A 12,781-nucleotide genomic window follows, 5' to 3' on the forward strand; every position below is an offset into this window, starting at 1 on the left:
GTATATCAGAAATATTATCTGTAGATGGAGATGTGATGCAATTGGTTTTTGTTCCTACACTAAATACAAACCCTCATTCTTTACTATAGGAGATATTCTAGCGCGAGCTGGAAAATACGGCAGAAAAACCTTAACAAGGTCGTTAACGACCGGGCAGGTAATTACTCTCCTGGCAGTGGTGGGGGACCGCCGGTCGGTAGCTGCTGTTTACCTCCAATCGAAATCTAGCCGTCGCAGTGGTAACACCACTGCTCCTGCTTTATTTGCTGGCAGACAAGCCTTTCTTTTTTTTTTTTTTTTTGAGTTTTGATTAATCCTTTTTCTTTTTCTTTGTAGATGATGTCCATTGTTTTGAGGAAGTGTTCATGACGCCTTTATGTCACCGCTGGATGTGGATCCTCTTTCCCTATGCCCCGTTACGGAGGTCATGGGTGTTCTGCTACCCTGCGGAGGATGGGTTCCCCTGCCAAGTATGTAGAAGTGGTCTTCACAGTACCTTCCCCTCCTCCTCCTCCACTTCATTGTCCTCTCCTCTTCAGAGGCTAGGAGGGAGAGATATAGAAGAGGAAAAGGAGAGATCGCACTCCTTTGCCCAGTCGTTCTCTCCGGAGTACAGGCGACTTAGGAGGAGACATAATCGTTCTTGCTCTTCCTCGCCTTCTGTCTCTTCACGAGATGTCTCGCCGCTAGACTAAGCGCTCTCGTCACAAACTTAAGAGCGCTTCCTTCTTACCCTAACATAGGGCATCAAGAGTGTATGTGCCAACATGTGCATACGCTCCAACAAGAGCATAACTCCATCACGCGCCTGCGCGCCACCAATCTTCTACGCAATGGCACTCTCCTGCGCGCCAGTGCTCTCTTATGCGCTCCCGCGCGCCAACATTCTCCTGCACGTGCGCATACGCGCCCAACACCATCCTACGCGACAGGTAAAACCTGCGCGTCAACTTTTTACTGTTAGAAGGTCTTCTGACAAGGCGGCCATGCTGCCTTTTCCCGCAACGCCAGTGCTTACCAACGCGCTAGCGCTTTGCAACACGCCAGCGCTTATCAACGCGCCAGCACTTACCGGTGCACCAGCCTTCTCCCGCGCGCCCATATGATTCCACTATGGGGAATTTTCTCCTGCGCGCGTGTGCGCTCCCTACGGCTGGCACAGACGTGCGAGATAAATCTTCCGCACGCCCGTTTACGCCTTCACCTAGATATTCTCACCGAAGAGACAGGCGAAATAGGAAGAGACGTTATTATTCTCACTCTTTCTTGCCTTCTATCTCTCCCCGAGACTTCCTGCCTCGAGATTATATACACTCGTGCCACAAACCTCAGAAGAACGATCCCTCTCGTCATCGTTCTGCCTCGCTGTCATCGTCGTGCGAGAGATCATCTAAGAAACCAGGAGCGCGGCCAAGGGCAAAGCACGTCCTAACCTCGAACCCTCTTCTTCACATATTAGTTTGAGGGTCTCTGTCCACTCTAGTAAAAGTCAGATAGAGTGCTTCTCCTTGCTTTACCCTCTATCTTCACAGAGATCGCTCTCGCCTTTGAATTCTCGATCTCTGACCCTTTGGGGTCTCGTGACAAAGAAACCTCGGTTTCCCGGTGCGCTATCCCTTAGTATTTTCACCAGCTAGTTGCGGATACCTCGGGTTTTCGTGCATTTAGTGTCGCTGACTCTTCGGTGTCTCGTGACAAGGGAGACTTCCGTTTTCCCGTTGCTCTATCCCTTTGGGTTCTTGCAACACAAACTCTAGGGGCACGCACGTTCACGCCGAACCTTCGGGTTCTCGCAACACAACCTCTAAGGGCATGCACGATCACGCTGAACCTTCGGGTTCTCGTGACAAGTCGTCAAGAGTGTTACTCTTAGGTCAGAGAGTCTTCGGACTCTTGTCACGCGGAGTGTTCACGTACGCCCATCCAACACTACGCCCATAACAATCAGGAGTTTAACTCTTATGGCAGAGTCTTCAGATCCCAGTTACGCAGGTGTTCGCACACAATTAGGGCTACACTAATCTCCGATCATACACTCGCAGGGTCAATCCCTCGCTCCCGTGTTTCAGACAGGACAACCTCCCTAATTCCTTTGCTCCCTAATGAGTTAAGGATTTCGAGTCTCTCAGAAACCTCGAAAGAAGATGCTGGGGTTCTCCTCTTTTTCTCTTTGGTTGAGAGCAGAAGGGAAAAGGGAAACGTGATAGAGAGGCTAAAAGAAAACACCCAGATAGCAGCGATGTAGAACGCAATGCCAACGGCTTCGGCCGCTCTGTTCGTTATCCTGCACTACATGTGGCAGCTCATGAGCTGCCCATGTTAAGAGGTAACACTCGTTGTCAACCTGCAACTTGATTAACTTATTGGGAAACTTAGATTGCTGACAGGAGGTTCGCCTCTAGGTATTAGAGATCCTTCCCTTACGAGGGAGTGATAACCTTCCTCGGAATTGGACTGCGTGAAAGATCCATCCCCCTTCCGAGGGAAAGCTTCTCCACTTCAGACAGTCAGCAACCTTCCCTCCTTCGTAAGGAGTTGCGAACAGCTCAATGAGTTTTACCTCTGCTATCTCGTCCCCGAAGACTGTGCTTTCTCCCCAGGAGCTGGGGAAAGCAAGTCTACGGCTTATGCCTCCTTCGGGGGGAACTTCTCCCTGGGAGTATGCTTGGCTCAGGCGATGTCCTTCATCGGGAGGACTTCTCTCTCGTTCACGAGAGGAGATTTTTACGCCTACGTTTTTTCCGTAAAACTGGGAGAAAACTTGCCCTAGGCGATGCCCTCCCTCAGAAGTTCGAGAGAGATTATTACGCCTTCGCTTTTTTCCCATAGAACTGGGAGAAAGCTTGTCTTAGGCAAGGTTCTCCTTCGGGAGAACTTCTCTCTGGTTCGCGAGAGAGAGAGATTATTACGCCTTCCCTTTCTTCCCATAGAACTGGGGGAAAGCTTGTCTTAGGCCAAGTCCCCCTTCGGGAGGACTCCTTTCTCGTTCACGAGAGGGAGATTTTTACGCCTATGTTTTTTCCCTAGAACTAGGAGAAAACTTGTCTTTAGCGACGTCCTCCTTCGCGAGAACTTCTCTCTCGTCAGCGAGAGAGAAATTATTACGCCTATGCTTTTTTCCCATAGATCTGGGAGAAAGTTTGCCTTAGGCGATGTTCATCTTCGGGAGGACTTCTCCCTCGTTCGCGAGAGAGAAATTGTTAAACCTAGGCTTTTTCCCGCAGAGAGGGGAGAAATCTTGCCTTTGGCAATCCTTCCTTCGGGAAGACTTTTCCCTCGTTGAGAGAGAAAAGTTAATACGCCTACACTTTTCCCCCATAGGGCAGGGAGAAAGATTGTTTTAGGCGATCTCCTTAGAGAGAACCTTCCTACCAATCACGAGAAGAAACTTGTCGGAGTTTACTGATCTACGCTCCTCCCTCTTACGCTTTTTGGTTCTCCTCCAGGGGCGGAGCGAGAGCCTTGTATTAAGCGACATTCTCCTTCGGAAGAACATATCTACCCTGCGGAGAAGTTATTTTCATCCCTGACGTTCTCCCCCTCGTACTGTTTGGAGACGTCTTTTTGATCCTACTGGTTCCCCTCACGTTCACCCCTCGGGGTCTCGTGACGATCACCCTTTCGCCGTGCGTGATCGGGAGCCTTTAAACTTTCGTCATGTTTATCCTACGGGTTCTCATGACCTTAGGAGTCCTTCGGGCCTCTGTCGCGTTGGACTTTCGAGTTCACACGACTTGGAACCTTCGAGTTTCAGTTATGCGGAGTACGTAGTCGGGCTCTCGTAACAATTAGCACAGTGTGTCTGTGCACGCGCGCAATTAAAGCTATGCACGCGATCATCGTCATTAAGAGTTCTCTCTTATGACAGAGCCTTCCGACAACCGTCAGCAGTCTTCGCCATTACCTGCAGACACTCCGACTTCTACCTTTCTTCCCCTTTCGATAAGAAAGATACGAGGGGTAAGTTATAAGGTTTGTCTGCTACTCGCGTCTCCACTTTTTCCTGTAATAACACGCAAGGAATTATCGCAGCCTGAGGATTCCTCGTGAGTGCTGCCGTCGAGGGACTTGGAAGCCTCCTATTTAAGGACTCTAAGAACTATGTGTTATATCTCATGCCTCGGCGATTTGTATCTGTCTCCTCGACCCTTTGACTCTCCAGCCTTAGACAGGCTATGTATGACAGTCTGGGGTTCGAGTCCCGCCCAGACTCGTTAGAACCTTCAGTGCCTACAACCTTACCATCCTTGTATGCTAAGGTTGGGGGGAGCCTTTAGATCTATTTGCTGAGTCTTCAGCAGCCACTGCCTAGCCTTCCCTCCTAACTGGGATGGAGAGGAGGCTTGGTCGTTGACCATATATGGTCAGTCTCTAGGACATTGTCCTAACGGCTAGTGCAAGGTCACTGTCCCTCGCCTCTGCCTTTCTTGAGCGACCTTTAAACCCGGTCTGTTCTCCGAGCTCAGAGACGTCAACCATCTCCTCTGATCTTAGATCCCCTCACGGCGAGGCTCACGCCAGACTAATCCTCGAAGAGACACTCAACTCTTCCAGGCTCTTCTCAGTCACAGAAGCCTCGGCAAGGGAAGCAACTTCAATGTCCCTTCTGGCTTGACACGTGGTCTGATACAGTCGGCTACCTTGCGAGCCACGAGGGCTTGTCAAACCAAAACTCTAGGCAGACCCTACAAGAAGTCCTAACTGCTGGGGCTAAGACAATGGACTTCTTAACCGCTACAACAGCGACAATGTGAAGCAATTGGATCCTCAAAAGGAAGGATCAGTAGTTCCCAGACTTCCTTTTGTACCTCAGTGAGGAAAGCTTCTCTCAGTCTCGGCGATTTAGGGCTATCGCGTAGCCTTGAGCCTCATCTGTAGACAGAGAAGGGGTTGACCTCTCCGCCTCAGTAGACATCACCTTGGTTGTTTCGGTGTTGTAGTGATCTTGCCCCCCACTTGAGATTAGACCATCTCCTTGAGACGTGTCTTACGTTCGCTGAAGGGTCTGCCCTATGTGCCCTTAAGGGCCTCAGACTACTCTCTGAACCTTAAGACCGTCTTCCTTGTACCTCTGTCCTCCGCTAAAAGGGTCAGTGAGCTACATGGTCTGTCTTACGTCCCCCATTCTAAGAGATGGGGGGGGGGCGAGTGTCTCGCAACTTCGCACCGGGCTTGGTGACTAGGCTCATAATCCTTCGTCTACCGATGGGAGATTTTGAGAATTTCCACTCTCAATAGGTAACACAGGATGCAGTCCAGTCGTTACTACCTTACGCCCTTTCAGGGGACAGTAACCATTGGTTGAGGATTCTGGGTTACACTAGGTTCTAAGAAGGACATCCATCGATCTTCTTCGTCTCCTTCTCCCCCACATCTGGGGATCCTTGCCTGTATCCAGTTTCAGCTGGACTCGCCAATGGAAATAAGGTATGATACTCACCTGATTCCTCTCACAGAGTATAAGTTATACTCGTGGTCACGAGGTTTCCCCTTGGCAAGGTCGGGGGAATCCTAAGTTTGAAGGGGTCCGAGTCGAATGTTCCTGACCCACTTCATCCTGAAACATTTGTTTCCATGAAGTTGCAAACCTTCAGTCGTAATGAGATTCTGGGGATCTACAAAGAAAGAAGATATGGAAGATTGTTGCTTCAAAAGAGTCTAGTCTGAGGACTATCTTCCCTAAAGATAGGGAACTCCTTGGCCACCCTGGCCTCAAGACTAAGTCTCCTATTGTAAAGAATGAGGGTTTGTATTTAGTGTAGGAACAAATGACAAACTTATAACAGAGTTTGTATTTTTCCTAACATACAAACCCGAATTCTTTACACAAATCTTCCCTCCATCACTGCCCCCCTAGGATAGTCCTAACTAGAATCCGATTGAAGGTAAACAGCAGCTACCGACTGGCGGTCCCCCACCACTGTCAGGTGGGTAATTACCTGTCCGGTCGTTAACGACCTTGTTAAGGTTTTTCTGCCGTATTTTCCAGCTCGCGCTAGAATATCTCCTATAGTAAAGAATTCGGGTTGGTATGTTAGGAAAAATCCAAACTCTGTTATAAGTTTGTCATATTTTATTGTTCATTTTCAACAGATCTTGCTTTACCCTTATTGTGTAATCAAGTATGTCCACCAATTTGTATGGTACAAAAACGAATATGAGTGGTACTGCAAATAAAATTGCATAACTTTTTCAAAACATTTCATAGAAAAAACATCGCAAATGTCTTATATAATAACAAACTGTCACTTTCAATGTTTGCCAGTAACCAATGTTAGCTAATTTTAGTTGAAAAATTCCATTGAATAGCTGTGTGACATGAATATGTAATAAAAATCATGTATAATTTCAGTTTATTCTCAGCAACTGTTTTTTTATTTTTGTATACCTTTGAGTGTTTACGTACCTAAATATTTTAGAAGCTTATTATTCAATACTTTACTTGAATCTGTGTGAATTTTTGCCTAAGGTTTTGATATGATGCTCCCTTTCTCTTTCTGCATTCATTTATAGCCACACATTTTCTGTAAATTTGCTGCAAGTCTGATTTTTCACCTAATTGGAGAGGCTTTAGTCTTAGTAAGGTCTTATTGTATTTTTTATTTTAAAAATTGTTGTATAAAGTATATGAAATCATTACTGTAGGCCAATGTATTAGATTCTGCTATTCTTCCAGGCTGACAAGAGTCTTTTTATTGTTTATATATGACATTTTTAAACATAAAACTTACCCGCTGGTTATATAAGAATGGCTAGCGTTCCTGACGCCAGCCATTCTTATATAACCAGCGGGTAAGTATGTTCAAAAATTTATTTTACTATGAAAATATCATATCTGTTTTTGACGTTAATAGTTTATATAGGACATATCTGTTTTGACGCTGTTACTATTTTTAGAATGATATATTGTTAATTGATTCTCATTTATTTATTTCCTTTCCTCAGTGGGCTATTTTTCCCTGTTGGAGCCCTTGGGGTTATAGCATCTTGCTTTTCCAACTAGGGTTGTAGCTTGGCTAGTAATGATCATAATAATAAACCTGTTGACGAAGTTGGGATTTTTTTTTCAGCCTAGTGCACACCAATTAGCTGAGATAGAAGAAAATGCAATGAGAGCTGCAAGGAAAGATGAAGTGAACAAAGAGGGGGTTACCGTGAAAAAACGAGAAGAGCGAGGTAAAACGGCTTTGTACAAGGAACGCCTGCGCCAGAAGTATCGTAGCATGCTGGAACAACTCGATCAAGCGCAACGTGATCATTATTTATCTGGATTTTTAAAAGGAGATGACCATAGTGTAAGTACCAAAAAACTTTGGCTAAATACAGCTACTTTATTAATATATTTGGTTTTCTTCCATTATCTTTTTTCTCATTTTCATTGTCTTTTTAATTGACTTCATAAATCAAATATAATGTTCATTCTCATTGTGACTTCAGAATTATTTTATCTTAGTTATCCAGACTATAGTAAGTAAAGCTCTTGAATAACAATGCAATTTCTTCAAGCATAGTTTTAACTGATTTTCAATAGACGTTAGTAAACCCAGTGTCTGTCAGTACAGTACTAAAATCAATCTTGCTTCATGGAAGAAATCAGTCTAAGATACTGTAGTACAAAATTACAAACCAGTGCTGTACTGTTGCCTGTTATTACATCCAATTTTTGTGAAGGACAAAATAGCCTAAAACTTTATAAGAAGAATTAAGGAATAATTTTAGACAGGCGAGTTCTGCCCTCCAGGTGGGGGGGGGGCAATATTTTCAATTCCTCACTAACACCTAACATGTTTTGTATTGGTCTCAAGTTAGTAGTTGTCTTATCAGTGTTGCATTGCTCTACCATTGGAGTCATTAATTTTTCACATTTTGATAATTTTTTCTTTGTTCCTGTATGGTTAACTTATTGTAATTCCTGCATGCAGTCTCATTATTTTATCATTTTTTCTATTAGTTGTCAGTTACTGTAGTGTTGTGGTGGTTATATTTTGAGTTCAGTAATTGTATTAATAGCCTTTTACCTCATTTAATATTTTCATTGTACATTCGGTATTTTTTCTGATGGGAGCCTGATTTCAAACGTAATTGAGAGAAACTTTCATTCATCTGTTGGTATATTTTTAATTTATATTTGAAGTTTTTATTTACCAGTACTGATCTCTGTGCTTATAAAAAGAAATTCTTTGGCATTATAGTGCAAATTTTAAAATTATTTCTTGATTCTTACTATAGATGTTCCTTTCTTGTAATTTCAATGTAATTTTTTTCTTTTTGGAGGATAAAATTCTTATTCACCGTTGCTTTTGAGGGTCAAAATACTGTATCTTACATGGTGCAACTCAGCCCTGTTAAAACTATGTTAATTTGAGGTTACTTTAAACTCCTACTATTTTGTTTCTTAATCGATTCTTTTCATTTAAAAACATTATGAAAGCAAAATTTTATGCTTTAAAAGTTGTACATGCAAAATTCCATTTTTTTTTTCCTGGACATAATCATTGTCCGTTGCTATAGGAGGTAGAACTACAGAAACTGGAATACTGGAGTTGAAACATTTAAGGAGGTGTAACAACTGGCCGGCCGGTATTTACCTGGCGCTAGCGGGTATCATTAAGAATAGGCTTTCTCGCTGGCTGGAACTTGGAATTTTTAATTTTTCTTTTCTCTTTTCCATCATGTTTATATTTTTGTGAATTATGGAATGAAGTGATCTTCTCTTCTTGTGCCCTTCCTGCAAAATAATTGACAGCAGTTAACGATGTTTTGGTGACACGTGTGTGTTGATGTTTTTAGGTTACATCCCTCTCTTGCGATCTCTGGGACTGGCATTCATTCCTCTTTTGCTCTTAGTTATCCTTCAAGGGAAGTAGTTTTAGAGAAGACAAGTTCTCATTTCCCTAAGGGCCTTTCAGATTGCTTGCGACCTCGTTGCCTATCCCTTTCTCTCCCTTTCCTTTCGGTCTCCTCTGAAGAGAGGAGAGAGGATTACCTTTAACCATTTACAAACCTTGAAATAGGAGGTCTTTGTGATATGAAAGAGGCTTCCTCCCGAGGGGAATTTTTCTATTTTCAGATGGGTGTTCTGGCATGGCGGATTTAAAGCAGTAGATCCCGAAGCACTACTGGTCAGACCAAAGGGCTGTGTTTTAGTTTCTATCCTTCCCAGGGATACTTCCTGGACCCTTTGGAATCTCCTCGAGTCAACTCCCTTCAAAGGATGTCTTCACCAAGTTCACGCTCTCCTCTTCGAGGAGTAGTGTCTCTCGACTTTGTTCACTGCGGCACCGGTAAAGATAAGTTCCTAGGAAGAATTGTTTTGGCTACATGAACGGTGATTTGGTTTCCTCTAAATCTTTTGCTTTCTGCCTAGAAGGATTGTCCCTTAAGGGAAGGAATGCAGACTTAGCCAATCTCGTTCGATTCGTCCTATTGGCAGGAGGAGACTGAAGGTACGATAATTGTCTCGGGCATCAACATGGGTCATGCTCTCATCCTGTTATCTTTGGCAGATGGCTTGAGCATAGAAGGACATAGCGTAGCTATGTCACCTCTTTTCATCCAGTCGGCGAGGATAAGCTACTTAGGTCTGGTTATAACTTGAATGGGTGACTGCCTAGGAACACCAGATGCGGTTGTCATCAATTATAATCATCGGTCTACTGTTGACCCATGGTCATACATGCTCGCCTTTGTTTCCCATCAGATTACATCCTGGAAACCGTCATCTTCTTGATTTAGGTTAAGCAGAGCCTCAACTCCTGCAGATTTTTAATGACAAATCGAACACATGATGTGGAGGCAGTATTCCCCCAAAGTGTCAAAGGCTACTGGAAGCTACGGGAGATTCGGGATAACCCCTGTTGATGCCTTTTATCTCTTGTCTGTTCTTTGCCAGACACAGTTAGGAAATTTATTCATCTTTCAAGGTAGGCTTCTAAGCCTCACGAAAGACCCTCCTTCTCCCAGCAAAGGCTTTTTGTACATGAAAGTGCTGCCTGCAGCCTTCGGGCACCTCCTTGCTGTTCATGGTTTTGTATCTCTATTGAGGGTAACGATCCGTGAAAATGGAGTTGGGGGAACAGTCCTCCAGTGATATCTTTGGTGGGAGGTTACCAATATCTCAGCGGAAGAAAAGAGATAGCAAAGTTGAATGGAGTAGATGTGGTTCTCTCACTCTTGTCCCCTTTTCATCCCTCAGTTTCGGCAAGCGCGGTATCGGGAGTTATCGATTTCGGCAGTCCTCCAGGCAATCCAGACTATGGTAGAGAAGACATCATTTCAAGCTTCTCTTTCCTTATGTCAATTTAGAGTCTCAGAAAACTTGATTCAGGTTAGACAACTTGCTGGACTTAACTTCCTCTGAGGCCTTGTTCGAAGCTGGAAGACACATCCATAAACGACCGAGGACATCAGTAGGTGAATTACAAGTTCTGCGATGTCACACTTTTAGGGATATCTCCTATTTGTCAATACAAACATGATCTAACAAATGGCTACTCAAGTCCAAACCATATTCCAATCTCTGTTCGGCAGATGCCTTGTTAGTAGAGTTTCGTGTGTAGACTTTCAGCTTTGTTTAATTTTGAGAAGGTACAAGATAGGACCAGAGCTCACAAAGTTGAGGTATTGGCCCCACCCTAACTTTCAAGAAGAATCTTTCAGTCGGCCGGGTGTTGAAGGCTGGGGTTCGAAAACGCCAAACAACCTTCATGAATTTTTACCACGTGATTATATCCACAAGGGCCTTGACACTTTTGTTCTTGGTCCTGTGGGGGCTTTTCAAGTAATTGTATAGCCAGCCCAGCTCCCACACGGGACATGAAACATCTTGTCTATTGTAACTTGTATATTTAAGTCTATAATGGAAGGTAGAATGACTGGCTCTTCTCTTTCCTTTTTCCTTCCCCTCTTTTGGGGAGGAAGCAGATGTACCATTTACTTGCTGGATCTGATTTTATGCTGGTAACCTACTCTTCTGAGCTCCATTTTTTAGAATCTAGCGAAGTATCTCCCCCCTTCCTCCCTTGATAATGGGGAGGATGGTGCATTATATGTCAACACCAGGTATATCTTTTCAGACTTTTCTCCAAATCGGGGGAAGGGATTCCTCCTCTGACCCCGTACCTATCTTCTTTTATAGGCTAGGGCCTATCAGCCTATTCATCTCTATGGTAGATAGATAAGGGGTTGCTGGAGTCATCTCCTGTACAGACATTTCCATGGAAGAAAAAGAAGCAACCAGTTTGGTTTTATGGGGAATTCCCACCCACCAGTAAAAGTCTCCCTCTTTTAAAGGGATGAAAGGCTCGTATATGCGTATGAATAGACAACAAACTTTAAAAGTAATTTGTAATTTTCCTAGCTGTACAAACCCGAGTCCTTTAGAGTTAAGCTTTCCACCTCAACCATCCCTCTGAGTCCTTAGCCAAAGATAAAAAGTGGAGTTTCTTTGATAGATGGGTAGGGGAGGACACTTGCCTGCACACACCACCTGTCATTAACAAATGTAAGGGCCATTCTAGTTCTGTTGAAGACATTGCCTATGGTAAAGTACTCAGGTTTGATAGCTAGGAAAAAAACAAATTACTTTTTAAGATTTACTTCATTTTTTTATTGTGCTTTTTGCATATCTTGTATGTTATTATTTTTACTGTTTTTTTTTATTCCTTGGCTATTTAGATGAACTGTATTGTATAGTGTATATTTATTTTGCTCTGGTGATAACAAATTGTGGTAAATTACAATGTAGAGAAAGAGTGATATGAAAAATTATGTTTTTAAATGTTGTAGAAAGTTCTATTTATAAATCAAACTTACTTACTTGTTACATTAAGAAATACTTTGGAAGGATAAATTTTCTATTAAAACAGATTTTTGAGACGGATGAAGCCAGAAGAAAGGCTAAGCTTTCCCAACAACAGGCTTTGGAATTGGCAGTGGAAAGAATTTTAAAAGATAAGTGGCCACAAGAAAGAGAAGATGAGGTAGAAATTAGTGCAACAGGAGAAGGCTCCGATTTGAAAGGTAAGGAAATTCTCGTATGGTAATGTAGTGATGGCTCTGCCTCTTCACCTTACTTCTTGAGTGAGGAATGAGATCTGTTGTCACCAGGATAAATTTTAATATCGGATTTTCCCTTTGCCTGTTTAGACATGAAACTAAAGTTTATAAAGAAATATATTGATTGAATAAGTGATATTCATTTTTTTATGTTTAACTGGGTTGATCAGTCAACTTTGTTTCCTAGAAAAGTCTCAATTAAATGCTACACAAAGAATAAATTTATACTTTATTTAAATCTATGTTCGATAGGAAGCTGGGCTTAGAATATTATTATTATTATTACTATCCAAGCTACAACCCTAGTTGGAAAAGCAAGATGCTATAAGCCCAGGGGCTCCAACAGGGAAAAATAGCCCAGTGAGGAAAGGAAATAAGGAAATAAATAAATGAAGAGAACAAATTAACAATAAATCATTCTAAAATAAATAACAAAGTCAAAACAGACATGTCATATATAAACTATTAACAACATCAAAAACAAATATGTCATAAATAAACTATAAAAAGACTCATGTCTGCCTGGTCAACAAAAAAGCATTTGCTCCAACTTTGAACTTTTGAAGTTCTACTGATTCAACCACCCGATTAGGAAGATCATTCCACAACTTGGTAACAGCTGGAATAAAACTTCTAGAGTACTGCGTAGTATTGAGCCTCGTGATGGAGAAGGCCTGACATTCTGTTTTGTCAGCTGATCACTAGTTTTAGCCAATACCATAAC

The 12,781-nt window shown here is 42.9% G+C and overlaps 1 protein-coding gene across 1 annotated transcript in view; it reads left to right on the forward strand.

Moving 5' to 3' along the window:
* LOC137624557 (uncharacterized) overlaps positions 1 to 12,781 on the forward strand; it is a 45,864-nt gene that overhangs the window by 10,891 nt on the left and 22,192 nt on the right. The window contains 2 exon segments of the mRNA XM_068355458.1: positions 7,071 to 7,295; positions 11,868 to 12,021. Of these exon segments, the coding sequence (XP_068211559.1) occupies positions 7,071 to 7,295; positions 11,868 to 12,021 (379 nt within the window).

Source organism: Palaemon carinicauda, chromosome 31 (genome assembly GCF_036898095.1).
Source record: "Palaemon carinicauda isolate YSFRI2023 chromosome 31, ASM3689809v2, whole genome shotgun sequence".
NCBI lineage: Eukaryota > Metazoa > Arthropoda > Malacostraca > Decapoda > Palaemonidae > Palaemon > Palaemon carinicauda.